Here is a 25,480-nt window from a genome sequence, read left to right as displayed (position 1 = left end):
TAATGTAAATGCCTGTTAATTTATTTATTTTCCTTTGCCTTGCACAAGTTAAGTTGATCTGGACATAACTGTTATTTTCTCTATTTTATAAAAAATGCAAAGTGGAGATTCCTACTTGAACATGTAATTAATGTTCTGATCAATAAAGTTGATAAAAAAAATAAAAAATGACTGACAATTATCAGAGACACAAGTTATACTATAAAATGCTGTAGCTATAAGAACTCCCCACACTCCACTATAATCTTGAACAACAGATCATATTCAGCTTTATTTTTCAAGCAGATTGACATACTTAGACTTAGACTTAGACAAACTTTATTGTCTTTTTTTATGCACAGTGTATACAAAACAGAATTTCGTTGCATACAGCTTACGACAGTGTAATGAGATTGCAGTTGGAATAAGATAACATTACAATACGAGGAATTTGGATTGTACAATGCTCACAATGTGCTTACTTGTACAATAATACAACAACATAATGCAGGAGTAAAAAAAAAATCAAACAGTCTGCCGTACAGAGAACACATATGAACACATTATAAACAATTAGGTAGACTGACAATAATGCAATGGAGCAGAGTGCAAAGGATGCAGTAGAGAATATTATTTCTGTTATTATTATGTAAATTTTTTGAAGTGGGAGTGATGTACAGCTTCAAACAAACACGTCCCCAGTTTGATGTGTGCAGAGAAGTCTGGAATAAGTTACTATTGTGTGTGTTGTTATGTGCGGTAAATGGATCAGTATGTTAAATAAATGGCAACTCCTTGACACGGTGATCCATGTTTTTATATCATCCCGCCTGGATCGCTGTAATGGACTCTATGTTGAAATCAGTCTTTGTTTTCTCGTTTGCAGCTGGTTCAAAACACTGTCACACGTCTTTTAACAGGTACTCCAAAAACAGAGCATAATGCCCCTAGTCTGTCCTCCCTCCATTGCCTCCCAGTACATCTTAGAGTTTATTTTAAAACTCTTATTTTCTTATATTATTCTTATACTCGAATAATCTTTCCCCGCCGTACCTCTCTGAGCTTCATCATCCCTACTCGCCCTCTCGGCCCCTCAAGTCAACTGAACTGCATCTCCTGGAGGTACCGATATCTAAGAGTTGTTTCTATTCTTTTCTATAACCTGCCCCTGCACATAAGAGAGGCTCCTTCAATGCATACTTTTAAAACTCGGCTTAAAACCCACTATTATTCTTTGCCTTTCTCCTCTGGCGAGACTTAGTTTTTAGTTTAAGTTGGTTTTATTGCTTCTTTTAAGTGTTTTTATGCTTCATCTTTTTATCTTAGTTTTTTTAATGGATGTGTTTTAGCTTGTAGCGATGTACAGCACAGTGTGTTCAGCTGTTGGATGTTTATAAGCGCTTTATAAATGGTTAAGATGGTATGGTATAGTAAGTCATAGCCAGTAAACAGGTGCCTGAATAGAGGCGAAATTACTGGGTTATTGGACAGGAGTTTTTATTATTATTATTATTGTTCTTTTCAGCTGTTGATTAGAGCAGGGGTTCCGAGGGGTCCCGAGACACCTCTTCGGGGTCGCAACATGATTTGATGCTGATGTGTTAAATAAAATGAGTATTTCTTTATTTGAGAAGCTGATACCACAATATAACCTTAGAGGATGCTCAACATTCCTCATTTTAATACAGGGGGACAGCTGCACTTCTTATAAAAGTATTACTTTATTCATGTAATTTTATGACTTTATTCTTGTAAAAAAAAAAAAAAAAAAAAAAAAATACTTTAGCTTCATAATTTTCCCAAAAAAAAAAAGAAAAGACATCCCACCCACCAAAAGGCGGTCACCAGTCTCTGGCATTGTTATTTTGGGGGTCCCGGGTTGAAAGGTTTGGGAACCCCTGGATTAGAGGGATGGCTTGCCAGAAAAACTGTTCCTGAGTCTGTTGGTTTTGGCGTACAGTGCTTTGTAGCGCCTACCAGAGGGGAGAAAATGTTGTGACAGCGGGAAAACTGTTCTTGCCCTTTTTCTGACTTTCTGACTATACAGGTCCTGAACGGCAGCAGGTTAATTGGCACAGAGGAGCCTTTCTGCAATGCTGACGGTCCGTGGCGGGTCTGGCCCTGTCCTTTCTGGTACCGGTAATAGTACGGGTGCTTGATGTGAAGTTGCTTTAACCGGAGAGGGGGTGGGGGCATGGTGGCCTATTGAGGCACAAGGGGAAAGGTGTGAATTTGGGCTTTTAGAACCTACAATAGAAACTATTCAGCCCGTCAAACAGTTGGTTGCTAGCAGAGTTGAGGGATGCTCTCTTGTAGTTAGTACAGTAGGTGTGCGGCAGGCCTCTCCACATTAATGCAGGGTTGATGGCTGATTTTCTGAGCTTTTCAGCGTAGCACCCCTTTGCTGCTTTCATCTCTTTAGTCTGTGTGGGACTGGCCTGGTTGCTCTGGACTCTGTTTCCACTTGCGAAGGCCTCCTCTTGGGGCCGACCAAGCTGCCCGAGTCTTGCTGTGACACGGGGATTGTGATTGTTGTATTTACAGAGAGGATTTTGGTCTGCACACACATGCCCTCACAATGGACATTGGTCTGCACGATGTCAGTGGATGCAGCCTCAAAAACACTCCAGTCAGTACAGTGAAAGAAGGCCAGCGACTCCTTTCACAATCTTAACAAGCAGATTTCTGTTTTTGCCTGTAAGTGAGGATCATATGAACCAGAGAGTGATCAGAGAGCCTTTGGCTGCACCACGACAGAGCGAAAGTCTTCTTTTAATGTAGTGTAGCAGTGGTCCAGTATGTTAGTTTCCCTGGTAGGACACTCAATATGCGGCCTGTACTTTGAAAGTTCATGGATGAGGTTTGCTCTGCTAAAGTCCTCAAGAACAATTAGCAGGGAACCTGGGTGTTTTTTCCCCCCTCCATGTTAGTTATCTGGTTGGCGAGGTGTAGTCGTGCCTCTCTAACGCCGGCCTGAAGGGGAATGTAAACAGTGTCCAGGACAAACGAAGGAAATCTCTGCCAGGGAATAAAAAGGTTTACGGTTAACAAGTGACGGCATGATTTCTTCATCATTGTGACGTCTGTACACAAGCCAATGGACTCAAACTAAAAGAAATAAGCAATTAGTTTACAAAGACTGAATGGAGAACAACATGGACTATTATACATTTAATGGATGCATACATGTTAAATTATGAACAATTCTGTGTAGAATATAAATGTTATACCCCTAAAGTTGGATTTACCAGGTTACACAAAGCATTATCAAAAGAATAAAACTAAAACCATAATAGAATATCATCATATTACCCTCTACTTAACCCCTTTCCTATTCATGATATTTCACCCACTGATAAAAACATTCATCAACTACACAATTAGAAAAGGCCTAAATAAAACTTTTTTTTTTTCTGGGAAAATAAACAAAAATAACATGCTTCCCAAATTTGACGCAAAACCAGTTGCAAAAGTTAAGAACTTTGTATTTGAAACTCCCCATACAATCAAAAGCTAAAGAAAACCATTTTAAAATACTGAATGCAATTTATCCCTCCAAAGAATTAGTGAGAAGTCTATTCAATATCAGCAACAATACCCCCTAATTTAGAGAAAAATGGTATAGAAACAAACAGACCATGTTTTGTATGGATGCAATTAATATATTCCTAGAAAGATGGATCAAGCAAAAATAATGTTTCTAGAACATATTTCCAGAGATGTGATAATTGTAATATTATTGAAAAAAATATAAATTTTGTTTTAATCTAATCTTATGTTTGGCAACATTTTTATTCACAATCAAAGAGAGTTAAGATTATCCCGTTTTCCATATCTACTTGAAATCTCTGATATATTCTGAAACAGGTAAATACATGTATCCCCTTGTAAATGTATTTGTTTAATACAAGTATGCAATAGGGTATGGCTCCCTTACATTCAGAATGGACTTGCCATATTGTAAAATGTCAAACTTGTTTGTCCATGCAAAAGTTCTATTAAAAAAATTAAATAAGATTTTCTTTCTATCAAAACAACAAGTGTGCCAAAGGTGCATTTGTTTTTCTTTTGCAATGGTACAGGATCTTTTTTCTAGTATATTCCTAAGTAGATTTTATATGTTTAATATATATATAGATATAAATGTGGAAAATGGACTTTGCAGAAATGCTTTTCTTCAACTTCACAGGGAACCTTGATGGATTGTGAGTGCGGGAAGCCGAGGAATACTCAAAAAGAGTTCTGGCGATAACAAGCGTTGAATGAAGAGAGTGGGAGAAAAGCGCCTGTCACAGTTTTGTAAATCAATGTCCTTTACTCCTTCCTTTTAATAGAAAAATGTGGCTCACTGCAAAAAAGGAACTAAAAGTAAGTCAAATTTTCTTGAAATGAGTGTATTTTTCCTTGATTTGAGCAGATAAATAAGACTATTTGCCAATGGAGTGAGATTTATGCAATTAAAAGAAGAACAATTTATCTCCATCTTATTTCAAGTACAGGATATCTAATTATCTTATTTTAGGAGTAAAAATACTCATTGCAGTTGCAAATAGTTTAGCTGCTCAAATCAAGAAAAATATAGTAATTTCAAGAAAATCTTATTTACTTTTAGTTCCCTTTTTGCAGTGCTGTAATCTGACTAAACTTAGAAAGCTTTAGGGGGTGTGAACACTTTTTCAAGGCACTGCGTTTCATTAAAAAATGAAATAAAAAACACAAATGAGCAAGCTGATTTGATAAATCATTTCAGTCTTTTAATATATAAAAATATGCTTTTATTGAGCAAGTCACCAGTAAGGACATTATGATTTATAAGAAACAAAGAAATGGCCTTGAACAAAAACAAATAAGAACTTGTGACTTCTTTTTTAAACATCCAAACTGCAAAATGAGCGCTTTAGTCTGATTTCACAAATAGATAAATATACAATCGTATGATACAGTTTAAAAACATAAAGCATCACTAGGCTTTATTGTACATGTATTGTTCTGTCATGTGCTTTCTCTCTCTACAAGTACTAACACTGAGTTATCCAAAAATGATAAAAGCCTGAGAAACACCCGCACAAGAAGCACATTTGGTTCGCAGTGACATGATTTTTATTTTATTTTTATTTTATTATTATTCAGTTATGAAATGATGACTCTTTGCTGTATAATCAAAAGGCAGGCAAATACATTGTTACTTGTGTGTTTATATGCAAGGCTGACTGATGACAAACCATCAGAGATAAGACGTCATTCAACATGAATGAAACCCCATTAACAAGCATGGATGTACAAAACCAAAAATGTTATCAAAAAGATAATAACACCACGAGTTCAGGAATGGAAATGGTTCAGTTTCTTTCGTCTTCACCACATTTGTTAGTGCGCTTAACAGTGTTGCCAATTTCACGAAAGGATGTCAGTGTGATGAATCTGTTTAAATTAAGTTAGAATTGCTTGGCTTTAGGATATATTACACATTTATTCTTCAAATGCTTCCCTGCACAGTGCCACAGGTCTGTAGTTCAAGTACCTCTGAGGCACAACACAAACCAGCTGATGGAATTAAAAACAGTCAAGTAATGCTGTTATAAATAATATCACAACTTCTCCGATGTCCACAGGTGTGTAACATTTCCTCATTTTCATCCAAAGTGCAAACATGAATTCAGATGCAAACAGGCTTAAATATATTAGGTTGTTTCAGTTTCACAGTGCGCTATAAATTTCCACTGCAACATCTTTTCAACAAAAGCAAAAGAGTGGCGCACTCGCTGCGTAAAGAGTGCGATATACATGCAGAATCGATTACAGATAAGTATTTTTTGCTCAACTAGTGTTTTTTTGTTTTTTTACGCTAAACCTTTCCACCATAGGTTAAGATCGGAAGATGTGAAATATTTAATATTTGTGACATCACTGTGAGCCGTTTACGATATGGAAATGCGATGTCTCTGTTTGGCACATCTTGGCAGAAGCGGCGCTATTTTGGGCTTCGTCTGTAAAAATCGTTGGGGTGAAAATGGAGCGGGAAATGTGAGATGATGTAAATCAGCAAGATGACAAGATCTACCAGAGATGAATTTAATGGAAGTCGGAAGCAGAAAACGGGCAAAAGGAAGAGCCTTTTCAGTTTTGGAGTGCCCCCAAGTCACTTAAAACAAAAACATCACCACTACCACCACATACAAAAGTCAGCTAAATAGGCTTTTGGAGGCAATATGCTCAAAGAGTGCCTTTTTTCTTATAAATGTCTTCTTAATATGACTAAAAAAAATTTATTTTCCAAATTACAGGAAGCTGCAACTAATATATTTACTACCTAAATTGCAAGAATTCAGCAATAAGGCTCTTTAAATTACTGCAGTATAGTGTTAAGGACATTTAAATGCATGTTCTGCATGTCACAAATGTTATCCTCTCTGTTTAATACTACTACTAGTACAAACAATAATAATAATAAAGATAAATATCATTATTATTGTCATTGAAATGCTGTGCTACTACTTTTTGGGCTGCCTTACAATGTGTAAAAAAGTACAAAACAGTGAAAAAACTGCTTTAGTGCACAAGAAATAGCAAATATTTCTAAGCTAACAAAAAAAACATCTTCATACAAACCATAGCTCCTAATAATATATAAAAAATAATAATTATAAAAATCATTATTAGTATTATTTTAAAAATGCTGTGCTGCAACCTTTCAGGTTGCCATACATTATGTAAAAAAAAAAAATACAAAAAACAGTAAAAATTGCTTTAACACAGAAGAAATATAAAATATTTCAAAGCTCCTTCAACTTGGTTTTTTACACAAAAACATCACCTTCCTGCAAACAATAGCTCCTGATAAAAAATATTATAAAAAACGGCCACGTTAGAAAAAGAAACCCAGAGATTTGGGGGTTAACAAGTATCGGCCTCCACCTACTCTGGTTTAATGCCCTGCAGGCGTCGCAGACTGGCCCCATGCCAGACCTTATGCTTATGTAATCGGATCCGCCCTCTGTCATTACGCCAGCTGACGTACCTCCATGTGATAGCAAGGTCAGCCGCGGCCAGTTAAGGTGAGTCCGTTGTAGTAAAGCTGTCGCTTGACGACACTGAGCAGTCCTGCGTAGCTGGGCTGCCGCACGGCGAGGGCAGAAACACCTCAGTAAGCTTCTCATTTTCTCCCCTGCTACATAAATAAGACCTGCTTAAGCAGCCGGTCCTTTCTGTCAGCCGTTGTCTTTCTGGACTGTTGTGCGTCGCCACCGGGGTCGTTTTCTCCTCCAGCGCGCTCAGATTTTCAGGCGACAGAGGAAGACGTGTGGGAGCCGCGTCCAGTTCTGTGGCAGCGCGGCAGCTCTCGCGTTCTCTGCGTTGACGGTGGTTCTGCTTAGCCGGGACACTGTCGGCGGCGTCGGCGTCTGACCAGCTCAGTTTTCTTTTCTGCAGCAGAAAAGTAGAACCAAAAATAACTACCGTAACAAAGGGCTTACAGGATATTAGATAACGTGCTTGAATTATGAAACGACACCGAACCACAGAAACCCCAGTTTCCAAGACTAAAAATGATAAAATTTTCGCCTTAAGGCAACACAGGTTTGCATTTTTACCAAATCTACTAAACTGTCCTAATATAAAGTGCCTAACAAAAGTCTTCATACCCCTTGAACTTTTTTTTTTTTACACGTCAACATTTTTGTAACGTTGACTAGTGACAAATCCTGAAATTTATTGCAATTTACTGTGATTTTTTTTTTTACATTGTTTACATTTCAATTGTTTACATAAACCGCTGCTGCATCTTTATCCTGAAATTTACTGCAATTTACTGTGATCTTTCAAGCAGTATGCAAACGAAATTTTGTTCTCTACGCACTTTGTGCATACAAAATGACAATAAAGTTGTCTAAGTCTAAATCTGAAGATACTTTATTATTATCTGTAATAGAGCCTCACAAAGTAGTGCATCAAACGACAGACAGGCAGATTTAGGAAGTAGAAGTAAAATGATACATGTTTTTTAAACATTTTATAAATAAAAATCTGAAAAGAATGGGAAAATGTTTGTATCCAATCTCCTCCGAGTTGCCCACAGAATGCTGCTGCCACCTCCCTGCAGGTGTCTATCGACTTTGTCCTGCTGGAAGGTGAACCTCTGCCCAATTCTCAAGTTTTTTTTTTTGCAGTCTGTAAAAGGTTTTCTTCTAGAATTTACTTTTTATCTAGTGCCATCCACTTTCCTGTTACCTCTTAGCAGCTTCACTGGCCAGATTTTTAAATGTTGGCTAAAGCAAATACTGAATTAGCGTCACTTCTGACCAGAGCAAACTGAACACAAAGACATCCCACACTTATTTCTACTGTATTGATTAAAAAAAAAAAAAAATTACTTATTTTACATCTACTTCACGATCATGCATTACTTTGTGTTGGTATATCACATGAAACCCAAATACAGTATGATGAAGTTTAAAGCTGTAGCATGACAAAAATGGGAAAAGGTTCATGCCATGGGAAGGTTTTTTGCTAACAACCGTGACATCAGTGGTGTGGAACGTGCTTCTGAAGGCACTAGGCTACAGCGATGTTGTCTAGGAGGCTAACCTTGACTGGGATGTGGAGTTGACTTTGCCTCCAGTGTGAGGTGAGTGTGGGAGTGCCGGCCTGCTCGGTTTTATCCACGGACCTGAACGACTCCTGAGGGAGCCACATTTTCAGCAGCATCTCTATTTGGAGCAGATTCTGGAGGTATTTCTCCCTGCAGAAGAAACAACAACGCTGCGCATTAGTAATAATAATAATATTAACACTGACATGCTTGGTATAAGCAGTCATTTCATTTATAAGCATGTTTATTTGACCAGATTGTTGCATATTTGCAAGAAAATAGAAAATAATCAATGGCAAAAAAACAAGAATAACAAATTTGGTTGTTTTTTTACCCCATTTCCGGTTTCTGTAGGATTCCAAGAATTCGCTGTAATCGGTCTATGGCAACACTCTGCTGGAAGCTGGTTAATCCTGTGAACATATATCACCACGACGTCAGACCAATGGGTTTAAGAGTTTTATTTTGAATTAATAACATTGGGTTATTTTAACTCAACATACCTTTGTCAAACCTTCCAGTCTTTAGTCCCTGTAGAAGCCCAAGCAATGGCTGGGTATACCTGTGCAAATCGGCACACTAAAAATACAGAGAAGGACAAGTTTTATTACCAAAACGCCTAGCAAAGAAGAAAGGAAAACTTGTTTTAGTGCGAGGGTACTCACTTTCTTAGCAAAGGTCAAGTCTCCCGGCGTCGCTGTGGACGATCCAAATGCGACGGGTTCGGGAGACAAATGTTTGGCTTCGTCGGGGTACAGCTCGCACTGATCGGCATCAAACTTTGAGTGCAGAGGGCTTTTTAAATCGCCGTCCCCCTCTCCCTCGGAGAAGACGTCTGCCTCGTCCTCGGTGTGCTCGCTCTCGCTGGGGGGGAAGCTTGAGGTGGAGGGAAGCGAGTCATAAGACGGCCATTTGGAAGATTTACTCAGTGAATTCATCTGCGGAAGAGGCACAGAGTCGGTGCAGACGGTTAGGGATGACTCGGTCATTGCTACAAGTTGCATAAATTATTTTGCACTGAAGCTAATTTCATCCCTAAAAGCTGTGAAAACAAATACAAAAAGTATTTTTAATACTGATAGAGGTGGCAGGAAAAAAATCTGACCAACACATTGCAGTTGAGCTTGGCCTGTTGTAGCAATATCACAGTATGAAATTCGCATATCGCAAAGAACTGCAAGGTCTGCGATAATATTGGATGTTTTCCTAACAACAAACCCCTACAACAGAAATGAAAAACAATGAATGAAAAAAAATGACAACTGTAGCCAATTTTGTTTTGTTTTTTAAATATAGCCTTTTTTTACTTAATTTTTGTGCCCTCTTTCCTTTTCCCCCCAATGGAAGCTTTTTGCTGACGGCAGGAAACCTCGTGCATTAGAAGTCAGAATAGCATCAAAAGGCCAACTATGCAGGAACATAACAAAAAGCGCTCCTAAATTCCCCGTCTTCACATTTGTAATTAATGTAAGAAACCTGGGAGATTAACCGGTCGCCTTTTAAAGACATCACATTAGACGGATCGCTCTTTTTCCGTTTTCAGAATAGTCCAGATAAATTGCTCTGTATCCTTAAATAGACGGCACAAATAAGGGAATTTTCATGGTGTCATCTGCATATTAAACAAACATGCTACTGCTTTTATTTTTTTTTATCATGAAACCCATAACAGTAAACTAGTGAAAGAGCTGTGCATGATGTCTGGCTCATGTTTGAGCTAGTAATGAAGATAAGGCATGAGTCAGTGATGAACTTTGATAGTTTATATAAAACACTGTGGCAATAAACAGTGGACCAATACTGGAAGTGAATGAACTCAGAAAGCAGGAGGGCTGCCAGGTGTGAAGACACTTTTAGTTCAACTATGAACTACAAGCTTTAAATAGTTCTAATAATAATGTTGTTAATAATGTTATGTGATTATTTTAGGGTTATAAATCCTGAAAACGTATTAATTCAACTTTTATTTCTCCACCAGAGAAATAAAAGTTGTCATCAATTTTTAGAAATTTCAAGTTTTCTTTTTTTAAAATAGAATATTAATTATTGTTTGAACCATTGAAGCTTCACTCCTTGCTTGCAGTGGCCTTGGCATCCTGAGTTCATTCCCATCCATACATGTTTTTTTTTATTATTGTTGTTGTTTTTTATTATTCATGGTCAGTTTTTCTTAGATTCATAGGCTAAGTGACAACGTGAACACAAATGAGCTTGCACGTGTCATACTGCAAGAAAAGAAAATGGCCGAAAGTTGGAATGACTACGCAAGACTTCAAAAAGAGCACAAAACATCCTCAAGTCATTGTGATCGGTGCATTTTCAATTACTTGAGTATTAAATGCAGAGATGAATATGATGCTGATACTTAAAATTAGTATTCTTTCTTCTGTTTATTAAGTCGACCAAAATTAAAATCCTGGAATAAATGTAGCCATTAAATACATCAACTTCCGCAAGCACACCTGTGCCACTTGTCCTTTTAATTTAAAAAAAAAAGGCCTTCAGGCAATTGCTTGAGTTACATTACTCCTCAAAAGTAAAAAGTAAAATTGGGATCTGTTAAAATCGAACTTGGCTGACCAGAGTAAAAGGAAAACTGGGAATCTGCCTCAGCCAGGAAAAAGCTGATCGGTGGATCTCTTAATTAATGGCAGGTACAAATGATTATAAAAAAGTAAATATTGGTCAAATCTTGTAAAAGTCTTTGAGTAAAACAACCCAGAAAACTAGGTGCAACAAGTACTTTTGAAAAGACAAAACAAAGGACTCATTGTTTGCATAATAGGAAGGGGCAATACTAAATGTACTAAAAAAAGCTTTATTTTTCATCAATACCCAGACCTTGATTTCTAGGATTTCCAACTAAACAAACTTAGAATAAAAAAAAACACGTTTCACACATATTCAATACACCTTTAAACCATCCCACACAAAATACAAACTTATTAAAGGAAAACTGGGAACCTAATCCTGTAATCCTGCATGACATATAGGAGGAAAAATATGTATAACATCATATATGAATTGATTTTGTATAGTATAATGCAATTCAATGTTATGTAATGTGATATAATTTATTAGCATGGCTGTTGTATAATTGGTTGGGCATACAAGGAAGTCAACAACAACGTTTCGATTTGTAAGTTTTTTTGTTTTTTGGTCATTTTAACTTCTATTGCATAAGCATGCTTTATCGTTTTTATTTTTGTATTTTAGTTTGATACCCGAGGAGGCTCAAATTACAGAATTTTTGTTTGTAACTAAACCGAATGAGACACAAAACACAACCAAAGACAGATTTTGTCGACACCATTTCTAATTTCAAAATAAAATGGCAACAGTAAATTGCAAACACCTTCGTCATCCACACTGGTCCATGAACGGAGAATGAAACAGGTTTACATAATAAAAAAAAATAAAAAAAATAAATGGGGGGAAAAATGAAAATGGATCTCCTGATCCGGATGGAGGATGTTACCTCATAAAAGCCTCTGTTCAACTCCACGCTGAATGCCATTTTTATTTGGTTTTTATTTGATACAGTGAATTGTACAATGCAAGGAATTGTTCTCTTGTTTGTTTTTTTAAGTTTTGTTTTTGGAGATCCAAAGGAAAAGAAAAAAACGTGAAAATTTAGGAACTATTACACAAGAGTCACAAGGGGATGCCTAGAAAGCTCCTCGCAAGACTGGAAATAAATAATCTGTGAAACACACGCATCTTATACAACACACCTCTCTGGTCGTACATAGAAAGCTTGTCCTGATCAGCCCAGCTTCCTCTCAGCATTTTCAAACAGTTCAGTAAACAAACAACAGCTGAGATCATTTTACCAGCCAGAATAAACCAATGTTTTTGTTTCCTTAAAGCATGGCTGTCCTGTTCACCACCAACTATATCTTTGTTATGCGACATCCGTACTTTTTAAACGTGTAAAATACACATAAACGGGTTAAATAGAGCATTAAGTTCTTACCTTTGTGCCTGAAGCGTCCAGAAACTGTCTTGCCTGCTGTGTCTTGCCTCTGAGAAGATAAAACTGTTCCTCACTGGCGGAGGGAACTTGGATACAGAGCTAACGGTGAATAAGCTCAAGTGTGAGTCCTGTCGTGCTCTCTGGTTCAGCGTCGGCTCCTCCCTGCTCCTACAGTCATCTGTGTGTCGCGTTTCCTTCCCCCTGTGTTGATATCTCCCGATCCGAACAAACAGTACAAGCACGGAGGAGCGCAACGGCCGCCGCACGTGCGGCCGAGAGGTGCGGCGCTGCGATTGGACGAAGAAGCAAAGTGCGTGTCCATTGGACGAGAGGCTCGACCAATCGGCGGCGTCCTCAGCTTCGGGTTGGCCTGTACACGAGGTGACACCGCCTCACCCCCGCGAGCTGCACGTGTTGGTGTTGTGGCTCGAAGGAAGCAGGGAGCTGCACGCGGCTGCCACTGGCAACAGTTAAAATTTTTAGTTTTTCATAACGGGGTCACATTTGGCCTCCGTCAGTGGATATAACGCAACAACCGAGCGAGAGAAAACACAAGTCACGTTTAGAGATAGGCAGTCCATTAAATCAGTGTTTTCACCTTTTTTTATCAGCCAATTACATCAGTTATTAGCTCTGCAGTCTCCAGCTATGCTAAATATGTCGTCTGAAGACAGCAACGTGACTTTGGTAAATGTTACACATCAATATCCTTTTGATTCTATTTTTTGATTTCTTATATAGGGGTCAAATAAAGCTTTAATCATTCATTATTCACAGTTATCTATTCAAACATGTAAGTTTAAAAAAATTAAATTTTACATGTTATATCAACCTAAAGCTAGAAGTTTTAAAAAAAAAGCTTTTCAAAGTTTGAGTGTACTGACTGAGCAGCTCCAACTTCATTTTGCAATATAGATGCAACCATTAAAAGTGTAGTGAAAAAGACAGGGGTAAACACTTTATTGCACTTTTGCCACTTGGTATGTCATTAAACCAGTTGCACACTGCACATCTATTTGTGAACATATTTGTGAACAATTCCTGAAAAGCACACCATGTACACTCCCAATCCAATCCACGTGTGCACCAGCAGAACATGCAGGAGTGGCAAGCCTGGCAAAATTACTGTAAGAACCCATCGAGGGCTTCTAAAGGTGACAAGAGGACCCAGAACAACAATAGCGTGCACGATTGAACAAAGAGAAAGAGACAGGGCAAAAGTGGAGGAGAGTTCAGAAGTCAAATCCTCCAGAACTTTACTCTGTGGACCGATGAGACAAAAGATGGTACTATTTGGTAGGCGGAACTCATGTTACATTTGGTGTAAAACCAAAGAAAAAGGACACCATACCAACAGTATGGCGTGGTCTAGTCAAAGTTTGGATTTCAGTCTATTTGAGATGATGTGGGCTGACCTTAATCTGGTTGTTTAGCCTTCAATGTAACTGAATCAAAACAATTCAGCAAAGAAAATGGGGCCAAAGTTCCTCCATACCAATGTAAAAAGGCTCATTACCAGTTATTGTTAGCATTTGATTTGAGTTGCTGCTACCACCTGTGGCACAAACAGTGGAAAGGTATTGGAACAATTACATTTATAATAGGCCAGCTTAGTTTGAATAGCTTCTGTAAAACTGCATTTTATCTTCATCGTATATTAAAAACATCTTTGATGATTTCTGAGGTGTCACAGTAAGAGCAACATTTCCATGTTTGCATTAATGAGGAAAAAAGTCCACAAGATGAAGACACATGGTATTGCGGACCTAGTAAAGTCTTCAGAGCGAGGGCTATGAATGCAGCCTTACAGAATTACATAATAGCACATAGACTGGAGGAGTGAATCACTTTTTCGGTGCACATGGGACACCCGAAAGAGATGTGGAAACTATACGGAATAAATAAATCAAAAAGGGGATGCTTCAAATCAGTACAATAAGAATTATTAAAGGGTCAGAAGGTAATAATTGAAAGAATTAAAGAAAAAAAAGGAGTGCTGCTATGATTTTGGGTGTGGAGGAACAAAGCTCAAACATCTTTAAGACCGATTAAACAATAGTGATCAATCGTAACCGCCCGAAAGATCAAAGAACCAGAGTTTCCTGATGCACTGTAGTACAGGCTTCCGATGCAAATGAGCTGTGTACTTTTTCATGGTCCATTGTTCCAACAGGCTTGGCCCGCTTTTCAATGTTTGGACAAGGACACTTAGTTCAGGATTTTTTTTGCTTATTGTGACACAGCAGATACTGTAACCACGCATACACCAATGGCCACAGCACCCTGGGCTGATAAAGAATTCGTGGAGGCAAACAGTTATGGCAATTACCAATGGCCCTCTATAGCTTATCTTAACTTGTAAAAACTTGTTTGGATTTTTGAGCATTTATCACAGAAACTATTTTTACACTCTATATGCAGTCTAATACATACAGTAGATAAGTAAAGATAGTTCAAAGGACAGCTAATTTTACACGTCGGGCAATTGTAAGGGCAAAACTCTACTTTAAAACTTGCACTATTTATTCACTTCTAAGTTTTCTTCAGTTAGCACCTCTTTAGTGCAAATGATTATGTGCATGTTGGAATAGAGCTAACCATATTTCTTAGAACTAATGCTCTCATTAGGCAAGATGCATTGCTCCAGAAAGACCAAGAACGTCTCCGAACAAGTCAGGCGGGACAAAGTTGTTGAGTACAAGTCAAGGTGGGCTTATAAAAACACATCCAAATCTTGTTGTTCCCCTAGAGCACCATCAAATTTGTCATCTTTAAATGGTAAAGCACATGGTACTACAACAGACCTGCCAAGAGAGGGCTGCCCACCAGACCTCCCGCACAAGGAGGGGATTAATCAGAAAGGCGGCACAGAGACCAAAGGTAACCCTGAAGGAGCTGCAGAGCCCCACAGCTGACAATGGAGGATCTGCCCATAGGACCACAATAAGGCGTACACTCCAGAGAGCTGGGCTTTATAGTTGAGTGGCCAAAAAAAAAGAAAAAACAAATTACCCAGTGTTAAAAATGAAAAGGCACTTTTGGAGTTCGCCAAAAGACATGTTGGTAACTCTCCAAATGTATGGAGGACGGTGCTCTCATCAGATGAGACTAAAATTGAACTTTCTGGCCAGCAAGGAAAACACTGACTGGCACAAACCCAACACACCCTATCACCCCAAGAATGCCATCCCCATAGTGAACCATGGTGGTGGCAGCATCATGCTGCGGAGAGGTTTTCCAGGGAAAGATAGATATTCTAGACCAAAACCCATCAGTCTGCCTGTGATTTGAGATTGGGATGGAGGTTCACCTTCCAGCAGGGCAAAGACCCAAAGCATAATGCTAAAGCAATGCTTGTGGTTTAAAGGGAACTATTTAAATCTGCTGGAATGGCCTAGTCAAAGTTCACACACGAGAATCTGTGGTTAGTCTTTAAAGGGTCCTGTTCACAAGTGAAAACCACCCAAAATGAAGGAGCTGGAGCAGTTTTGCCTCGGGGAATGGGACACTATGTCAGACCAGTAAAAAAACATTTAAATATAGAAGTGTAGTCTTAATGAAGACTGTATTTAATAACTGCTTATAGGTATTTTCAAAAGGTACTTTCAATCTGACAAACAAGCCTCACTGGAGCACATTTTAATTCACTGACCGGATTATTCATTTAAAGGCTCCAGCTACAGGACAAATACAATGTATTCTGAAAATCAAGCTAGCAAGTAACTGCCAACAGGTCACGCTACAGCTCTAGAAGTAATGCTTCATAAAAATCAATTAGCATGAAACTCAAAGAATGTGAAGCAATTTATTCAAGCTCCCTTGCTAAACAAGGAAGCAACAAGGAACAAAATATCTTCTTAAAGGCAAAGTCATGTCTTTTATGCAGCCTTAAAATTAACTATATTTATTTTTTTTACTCATCCTAATGAGAACGAAGTATTTGCCTATATATACCGTCCTTCACAGTTATCTCCCCTCCAACAACAAAAAAAGATGTGGAGAAAGTTTAAAAAAAATTTAATTATAATCTGACCCAATCTGTATAATCTGATTGAATTTGATTTTGGAAAGTGCCTTGAGATGACAGGTTTCATGAATTGGCGCTATATAAATAAAATTTAATTGAATTGTTTTGCAGCAGCAGCGATCCGGCTTTAATTAGAACACATTTCCTAATCTGCGGGGAAGAATTCCCATATTAGGAATAAAAATACTTTTTAACTAAATCAACAGTGCTGCCCTTATGAACACCACGACTTTAATAGGAGTAGACTTTTTTTTTTTGCCATGCTCTAATTTTCTGAGTTGATCAGATGAGCCAAGAATTTTTCTTTTTAATCCATGACTTCCTGCAACAAAGGGTGGCACCTTCATAACAATCATTCAACTCTATTTACAAACCAACTTGGACTTTAACTGGAGCCATGTTTTTTTTTTTTTTTTTTTTTGCAAAAAACACTCCAGCTAGTTTAAATGTGAAATAAATGATGAATATGTGTAGAAGTATGTCATGCAGATACAGTGCTGTGGGTCTGTTTCCCTTTAAACGCTACTGGGAACCTTATCCGAGCATCGCATAATGCTCTTGTCAGGATGCAGCGTGAGGGCTGCATGCTAAGCCTCTCTCCCTCTCTCTCGTTAATGCGCAGCCTGATGGGTTCCACCTGTCAGGCTGCAATTAACCCGCAACTGCCTCCACCTGGTCCCACCCCTATTTAAGCATACCTCTCTCTGCTCTCGTTGCCGGCCCGTAGTGTTCACTCCCGTTCAGTCTCTGTCTGTTTCATCCTCTGTTGCGCCTCTGTCCAGAGATCCTCCCACGTCTGGTTGCCAGAGTTCCTGCGCCCTCACCTCCAAGAATCCTCTCGGCTGCACGGTGACGTCTTCGGCAACCAGAGACTTTCCCACGTCTGGTTGCCAGAGTTCCAGCGCCCGCGCCTGTCTGCACCTCCAAGAATCCTCTCGGCTGCACAGAAACATCTTCAGCAACCAGAGATTTTCCCACGTCTGGTTGCCAGAGTTCCTGCGCCCGCGCCTTTCTGCACCTCCAAGAATCCACTCAGCTCCACGGTCTTCGGCTCAGCTCAGTTCCACAGTCTTCTGCTCTGCAACTCTGCTCCACGGTCTTCAGCTCAGCGACTCTGCTCCACGGTCTTCAACTCAGCGACTCTGCTCCACGGTCTTCAGCTCAGCGACTCTGCTCCACGATCTTCAGCTCAGCAACTCCGCTCCACGATCTTCAGTTCAGCAACTCCGCTCCACGATCTTCAGTTCAGCAACTCCGCTCCACGATCTTCAGTTCAGCAACTCCGCTCCACGGTCTTCAGCTCTGCAACTCTGCTCCACGGTCTTCAGCTCCTCAGTTCTACGCTCTCCAGTCAGGCTACTCAGCTCAAGCCTTCAAGTCCTCCGCTCCCGAGTCTCCTCCGGGTCAGTCTCCCGTGCTCCTCCTGCCAGCCAGCTTCCGCACCCTTCACCTCCGTCCATAAAGACTCTGGTTCCTCTCGTCATTCACTCATCATTCTGTGCAATAAAACTCACTTCAAGAACTAGCTCTGTGTGTGCGTGCTGTGTCCGGGTTCATCCAAAGACAAATCCTGACAGTTACGGGCCGGCCAAAAGGATGAACCCGAGCACGCACAGAGCCTAGGTGCGGAAGCTGGTAGGATCCGCCCCGCCTCAGTTCCTGTCTGCGTGCTCAACTTCCTGTCCGTGTCTCAAGTTCCCCGCTCTCAACGTCCTGTCCGTGTCTCAAGTTCCCCGCTCTCAACGTCCTGTCTGTGTCTCCAGTTCCTACCTGCGATCTCAAGTTCCTGTCTGCGTGTCTCAGTTCCCACCTTAGATCTTAGTTACCTAGTTCAGTTTTATTTTTTCAGATTCTCGTTTTAGTTAGACTTCCAGTTCTCTAGTTGTTGTTTTTGAGTTATTTTGGTCCCGAGTTTTTGAATTACTTAGTATTCTTTGGTTTTACAGTTTTCTAGTGTTCCTCTAGAGTTCTTAAGTTGATTAGATTTTCAGTTTTTTGATAATTTATATAGGTTTGGTTTTTCTAGGAATTTTGTGTTTTGGAATTATTTAGCAGGTTTTTGTTCTCTTTAGAAGTATTTGAGTTTCTGTTTTGCTTTGGGTTTATTTTCAGTTCGGGTCAAGTGTTCTAGGTTTCCCTTTTGGGTTTCGTATTCTGGTCCTGAGTTTTAGTTTTCACCCTAGATTTCCTATCTTTCTCGAGTTTCTATTTTTAGCTGTAGTTATTTAGTTTTTCTTCAGTTTAGTTGTACCTGCCCTCGTCTCCTTGTTTTACTTGGTTTATTAGTATTAGTTCTGGGTTTCGGTCCCTCTTCTAATTTTCGGGTTTGTTTTGGTTTTTCCGTTAGCCCCTGTAGATCCCCTCGAGCCCTGTCTTAGTCTTGTAGCCCCTGTCCTAGTCTTGTAGCCTCCGTCTTAGTCTCGTAAGCCCCCGTCCTAGTCCTGTAGCCACCGTCTTAGTCTAGTAGTCCCTGTCTTAATAGAGTAGTCCATTGTTTCCCTGGCCTAGTCCTCCTGTCTAGTCTTCCTCTGTGTTTAGGCGCTGCTTGAGCCCTCTGGCGCACTCGCCTGTTGTTGCTCGGCGCATTCCCTGAGTCTGGCGTGTTTGGACGCCCTCCGCTCGTGTTTCCTGGCGTGTTAGGACGCCTTCTATTCGTGTTTCCTGGCGTGTTAAGACGCCCCCCGTTCGTGTTCCGGCGTGTTAGGACGCCCTCCGTTCTTGCTTCCCCTGGCGTTACCATACGTCAATACTTTTCCTCAGGTTTTGCCATACTCTAATGGTGCTCCAGCGTCTCTATACGCTGTTGAGCCCTAGTGTTATGGTCCACCTGAACTTTTTTCTGGCGTTTCCATACGCCAGTTCTTTCCCTGGCGTTTCCATACGCCCGTCTTCTTCCCAGGCTTTTCTGTATGCTAGTTGTGTTCCACCGTTTCCGTACGTTGTTGAACCCTAGCACATCAGTACACCCATACTTTCCCCTTGGCCCTGTGTGCGCCCATTCTGCCTCGGCGTTTTCCTCACGCCCCGGCAACCTCTCTCTTGCGCCCCGGCGTTTCCCTCACGCCCCGGCGAGTTACTTACCTTTGCGCCCCGGCGTTTCCCTCACGCCCCGGCGAGTCTCTCCTTTGCGCCCCGGCGTTTCCCTCACGCCCCGGCGAGTTGCTTACCTTGTGCCCCGGCGTTTTCCTCACGCCCCGGCAACCTCTCTCTTGCGCCCCGGCGTTTCCCTCACGCCCCGGCGAGTTACTTACCTTTGCGCCCCGGCGTTTCCCTCACGCCCCGGCGAGTCTCTCCTTTGCGCCCCGGCGTTTCCCTCACGCCCCGGCGAGTCTCTCCTTTGCGCCCCGGTGTTTCCCTCACGCCCCGGCGAGTTGCTTACCTTGTGCCCCGGCGGTTCCCTCACGCCCCGGCGATCTCGTCCCTTGGGCCCCAGCGCTTCCCTCACGCTCCGGCGTTTCTTTGCCCTTGGCGTTCCCATACGCCCGTTCCTTGCCCTTGGCGTTCCCATACGCCCGTTCCTTGCCCTTGGCGTTCCCATACGCCCGTTCCTTGCCCTTGGCGTTCCCATACGCCCGCTCCTTGCCCTTGGCGTTCCCATACGCCCGTTCCTTGGCGTTTTCGCACGCCCTTTCCTTTTCCCCCGGTGTCTCTGTACGTTAGTGGTGCTCCAGTGTTTTCTTGCGCTGTTGAGCTCTGACGTATCAGTCCGCCTGTCCTTTTCCCCCCCCTTGGCGTTTCATACGCCCGTTACCTTCCTTAGCGCTGCTGTTGGCCCGTTCCTTCCCCTTTGGCGTTGTGTGCGCCCGTTCCTTGGCGTTTCCGTACGCCCGTTCCTTGGCGTTTCCGTACGCCCGTCCCTTGGCGTTTCCGTACGCCCGTCCCTTGGCGTTTCCGTACGCCCGTCCCTTGGCGTTTCCGTACGCCCGTCCCTTGGCGTTTCCGTACGCCCGTCCCTTGGCGTTGTGTACGCCCGATCCTTCCCTTTTGGCGTTGTGTACGCCCGTTCTTTCCCTTTGGCGCTGTGTGCGCCGTTCCTCCCCTTTGGCGCTGTCAAGCGCTCGCTCTTTCCCCCGGCGCTGTCAAGCGCTCGCTCTTTCCCCCGGCGCTGTCAAGCGCTCGCTCTTTCCCCCGGCGCTGTCAAGCGCTCGCTCTTTCCCCCGGCGCTGTCAAGCGCTCGCTCTTTCCCCCGGCGCTGTCAAGCGCTCGCTCTTTCCCCCGGCGCTGTCAAGCGCTCGCTCTTTCCCACGGCGCTGTCAAGCGCTCGTACCTTTCCCTGATGTGCCGCGCCCTAGTTGTGCCCTGGCACATCAGTGTCCTTTAGCTCCTTGGGTTCCCCCGTGTTCTCTAGCTCCTTGGTCCCCTAGTGTTCTCTAGCTCCTTGGTCCCCTAGTGTTTTCTGACCCCTTTGGGTCCCCTAGTGTTCTCTAGCTCCTTGGTCCCCTAGTGTTTTCTGACCCCTTTGGGTCCCCTAGTGTTTTCTGACCCCTTTGGGTCCCCTAGTGTTTTCTGACCCCTTTGGGTCCCCTAGTGTTTTCTGACCCCTTTGGGTCCCCTAGTGTTTTCTGACCCCTTTGGGTCCCCTAGTGTTTTCTGGCCCCTTTGGGTCCCCTAGTGTTCTCTGGCCCCTTTGGTTCCCCTAGTGTTCTCTGGTCCCTTTGGTTCCCCTAGTGTTCTCTGGTCCCTTTGGTTCCCCTAGTGTTCTCTGGTCCCTTTGGTGCTTGCTGGCTCTTTGGTCTCTCAGTTTGACTCTTGCCCGCCTTCCTAGGCCCCCTCCACCCACCCAGCGTGGAGATTCTGGGCCGTCCGGTGTCCGGCCTTGGGGGGGGGGGTACTGTCAGGATGCAGCGTGAGGGCTGCATGCTAAGCCTCTCTCCCTCTCTCTCGTTAATGCGCAGCCTGATGGGTTCCACCTGTCAGGCTGCAATTAACCCGCAACTGCCTCCACCTGGTCCCACCCCTATTTAAACATACCTCTCTCTGCTCTCGTTGCCGGCCCGTAGTGTTCACTCCCGTTCAGTCTCTGTCTGTTTCATCCTCTGTTGCGCCTCTGTCCAGAGATCCTCCCACGTCTGGTTGCCAGAGTTCCTGCGCCCTCACCTCCAAGAATCCTCTCGGCTGCACGGTGAAGTCTTCGGCAACCAGAGACTTTCCCACGTCTGGTTGCCAGAGTTCCAGCGCCCGCGCCTGTCTGCACCTCCAAGAATCCTCTCGGCTGCACAGAAACATCTTCAGCAACCAGAGATTTTCCCACGTCTGGTTGCCAGAGTTCCTGCGCCCGCGCCTTTCTACACCTCCAAGAATCCACTCAGCTCCATGGTCTTCGGCTCAGCTCAGTTCCACAGTCTTCTGCTCTGCAACTCTGCTCCACGGTCTTCAGCTCAGCGACTCTGCTCCACGGTCTTCAACTCAGCGACTCTGCTCCACGGTCTTCAGCTCAGCGACTCTGCTCCACGATCTTCAGCTCAGCAACTCCGCTCCACGATCTTCAGTTCAGCAACTCCGCTCCACGATCTTCAGTTCAGCAATTCCGCTCCACGATCTTCAGTTCAGCAACTCCGCTCCACGATCTTCAGTTCAGCAACTCCGCTCCACGGTCTTCAGCTCTGCAACTCTGCTCCACGGTCTTCAGCTCCTCAGTTCTACGCTCTCCAGTCAGGCTACTCAGCTCAAGCCTTCAAGTCCTCCGCTCCCGAGTCTCCTCCGGGTCAGTCTCCCGTGCTCCTCCTGCCAGCCAGCTTCCGCACCCTTCACCTCCGTCCATAAAGACTCTGGTTCCTCTCGTCATTCACTCATCATTCTGTGCAATAAAACTCACTTCAAGAACTAGCTCTGTGTGTGCGTGCTGTGTCCGGGTTCATCCAAAGACAAATCCTGACAGCTCTCACCCCTTAATTTACAAGGACATTGAAAAGTAATATTTATGCATTTTACAATGCAATGCATTTTCTATGTGTTAATGTGTATAATTGCTCAAAGCTAAAACATTTTTAAAACTAAGGAACGATCAGTTTCAAAAACACTTCCTTTACATTCTGTAAATATTTCAACCCATATATGTCTGGAAGAGCTAAGCAAGCAATTATCAATAATATATAACAAGGCAAGACTGTTTCAAGCAAATGCTGCAGGTAATTATTTATTTTTTCCTATTTCAGACAGTTTTAATTAATTATTCACTTTTATACCACAATCCTAATTTGTTGATCTTACAAAACAATTTTGTTATGCAGGATTTGACACACAGACTTTAAAAAGCGAACAGAATTGTAACCCATATCTTCAAATTTATTTTTTAGCAAGGGAAGACTGGTTCGGCTCGTTAGATCCATTTATGTTGTTAAACTCCTCAATTTTAAGTTACAATGTCCAGGAAGCACAAACTTGTTTGCATTTAGCAACATCTAAAAATTATAAATCCACATTTTCATACTTGACAGGAATTCTGCAGCAGGTCGAGGTGGAGATGTTGGATATATTTATTAACATTAGACGCCAGATGAATCCAAAAAACAGGGAGAGCCGTCAGTATAACATCTAGGTGACCCGCCTGAGGCTGCAGGAAAGGATATAAACACAACTTGTTAACCTCAACAAGGACCAAATGTGGTTAAAATGGTTGTTTTTCGGTGCGAATGAAGCAAGAGCAAGTTCACATGTAACAGCCTCCTGCACTGAGAGCTGATGGTCTGGACAGATGCGATGGAGAGCTTAGATGGTTGCGCCTGCAGTGGTGAGTTTGAGTTAATGTACAGCAAGCTTTAGCTGGAATGAGACCCGATTCACAAAGAAATGTCACAATAAATCTAAACGACTCATGAACATCTATAAACAAGTTCTTTTCTGCGAGTCCCATCAGGTGTAACACAGAACTAGTGCTTGTTAAATCGTTCCCCTAGTCATCCTCGGTGGGTCAGTTCGCCGTTATTGCGCTCTCTCAACACATTCCTCCCCCCTAGCAGCCGAGCCAGGGATCCTCTCTGTTTGTCCTGGAGATGAAAGCAATCTTTCGGGCCATTTCCATGTGGTAAATGCGCTTGCAGTTCTCGAAGTTCTTCCGCTGTCGCTCTCGGCAGGGCTTCTCAAAGTAGCGTTTACGCTTCACCGTGTCGATGATGCCATCCTGGGTTAAGACCCTGGACAATGTGGAGGAGGAAAGGGCGTTAAATTCACACTAAATTCAAGGCAAATAAAGACAACTTCAGGAAGAGATACTGATGGTTTCCAATTTTTATATTGTACAAAAAACCCACGTGGCACAATTATCCCCCCATGAAACAATCACTATAAAACAATTGTAACTTAAGCTTATTTGTTAATTATACTGTACTTACTCAGATTTTTTGATAGCTTCTAATTATTATGAGGGCAGAGACAGTATTACTTTGGCTATGGGCCAATAGACTGGACAAGGACCCATATTTGTCTTACCCTTATGCACAATAAGGAGGGTGGATAGAAAAGGCAAAACATAACATCAGAAGCAGACATGCCATAAAAAAAGCCTGTCGTAATATCACCTCTAAAACATCTAGAGTCTGCAAAACTACACTGGGACTTTAACTGCAACAAGGATCTTCGGTCAAATGAGAATGTGTGGGTTTGGAAAAAAACAAAGACTGAATATGTGGAAAAACATCTAAGTAAGGTGGTTATTATAGTGGATCTATGATGCTCTTGGCCTTTTTCTCTTCCAGAGGCCCTAGGAAAATCTGACCACTATGTCATAAAATCTTGTATTTGATTCTACTTTAGTTTGCTTTAGCTCCCATTAAAACTATTATCGAGTTTGATCATACCTCTCTGTTTTTTTCTCTCTGTCCAATGCACAGTTTTTATGGACATTTATCACTTGTAGAATTGATTACTGCGATGTTCTCCTTTTTTCCCTCTCCAAAAATAATGCAGCCCTTCTACACCTCCCACAAAACTTAAATGACTTTGCATTTTTATTAAGTAAATATTAATGACTAAATGCTGTCGACGTTTGAGATCAATAGTGGTCTTACTTCATCACATTAATCAGAACTGCTTTTACTGTAAAATCCATGCAGAACATCCTTGTCTGGAGAAAATTCCTACATGTTAGAGCGAAACCCCACAGTGACACATCATTTCCTTATTACAGCTTTCACCTTCAGAACCGCCTCTCTAAAGACCTGAGGGCAGGAGAATCTGAAGATGCTTTATAAAAGCATTTAAAAGCTAAGCTTGAGATGCAAGTACATTAATCTGTAGTCTTACTGTACTTAACATTTCTTTAATTTCATCTATCAATACTACTAATAATTAATAAACGTATCTATTTTGTTTTATTGTAGTGATTAATTCTGATACAAGTTGTCTTTTTCACTCTTCATTTACTTTTTCTTATTTTTGTAATTATGCTGCACACTTCTATATTTAGATTTTTTCCCCCCATGCAAACTGATTCAAGAGTTTATTACCGCTTCCGGTTTTTCCTGTAGTCTAAAAACATTGCGCTGCCCTCGTCGTTTACGAACAGAGCTTTATTCTCTGCAAAAAAAAAATCTTGTCCCTACAAAAAAAAAAGGTTTAATTTATGGGGGATAATTTTGTGACGCTTTTCAAACCCCTTATACATTTACAATAATATTTTACATTGCGTAACTAAACAGAAAGAAACGTCTTATCCTGCGCAAGCGCACTCCTGTGACATTGGACGGCATGCTAACGTTTAGCTTGCTGCTATTTGCGTTTCGTTATGACAACAGCCACGCTGATATTTAAGTTAGCTGGAATTCGCCAGTTTAACCTGTTTAAGGTCTTGTACGCCGCGTCGACGTTGCCATCTTGGACCATCACCGTCCGAGCGATGAAGCGAAGATGCCGCGACATGATGAGCCCGGAGCTTCCCTGAAACCTGTCCGGAGCGTAACGACCAACTGCGAAA

General features: G+C 41.8%; 2 protein-coding genes across 2 annotated transcripts; both read right to left on the bottom strand.

Annotated features, from left to right (window-relative positions):
• Positions 1-5,093: 5,093 nt before the first annotated feature.
• On the bottom strand, positions 5,094-12,799 carry LOC118565225 (circadian-associated transcriptional repressor-like). Its single transcript, XM_036145304.1, has 6 exons — positions 12,543-12,799; positions 9,232-9,504; positions 9,070-9,145; positions 8,901-8,979; positions 8,563-8,716; positions 5,094-7,401 (listed from the first exon to the last, which is right to left on the bottom strand). The coding sequence occupies exons 2-6, from the start codon at positions 9,502-9,504 to the stop codon at positions 7,030-7,032; spliced, it is 954 nt and encodes a 317-aa protein (XP_036001197.1). The 5' UTR covers positions 12,543-12,799; the 3' UTR covers positions 5,094-7,029.
• Positions 12,800-23,452: 10,653 nt separating this feature from the next.
• On the bottom strand, positions 23,453-25,480 carry LOC118565226 (28S ribosomal protein S21, mitochondrial-like). Its single transcript, XM_036145306.1, has 2 exons — positions 25,343-25,480; positions 23,453-23,702 (listed from the first exon to the last, which is right to left on the bottom strand). The coding sequence occupies exons 1-2, from the start codon at positions 25,423-25,425 to the stop codon at positions 23,522-23,524; spliced, it is 264 nt and encodes an 87-aa protein (XP_036001199.1). The 5' UTR covers positions 25,426-25,480; the 3' UTR covers positions 23,453-23,521.

This window comes from Fundulus heteroclitus, chromosome 13, assembly GCF_011125445.2.
Source record: "Fundulus heteroclitus isolate FHET01 chromosome 13, MU-UCD_Fhet_4.1, whole genome shotgun sequence".
NCBI lineage: Eukaryota > Metazoa > Chordata > Actinopteri > Cyprinodontiformes > Fundulidae > Fundulus > Fundulus heteroclitus.
The sequence above is the reverse complement of the archived record's forward strand: the minus strand, read 5'-3'. Positions and strand labels throughout refer to the sequence as shown.

Excerpts from the sequence above, each read along its gene's own strand:
- LOC118565226 (XM_036145306.1), bottom strand. The coding sequence starts at position 25,425 with ATGTCGCGGCATCTTCGCTTCATCGCTCGGACGGTGATGGTCCAAGAT. Across the intron at positions 23,703-25,342 it reads GCGTACAAGACCTTAAACAG|GGTCTTAACCCAGGATGGCA; the intron begins GTTAAACTGGCG and ends CACATTGTCCAG.
- LOC118565225 (XM_036145304.1), bottom strand. The coding sequence starts at position 9,504 with ATGAATTCACTGAGTAAATCTTCCAAATGGCCGTCTTATGACTCGCTT. Across the intron at positions 8,980-9,069 it reads GACTGGAAGGTTTGACAAAG|GATTAACCAGCTTCCAGCAG; the intron begins GTATGTTGAGTT and ends ATATGTTCACAG. Across the intron at positions 7,402-8,562 it reads AACTCCACATCCCAGTCAAG|AAAAGAAAACTGAGCTGGTC; the intron begins GTTAGCCTCCTA and ends TTTCTGCTGCAG.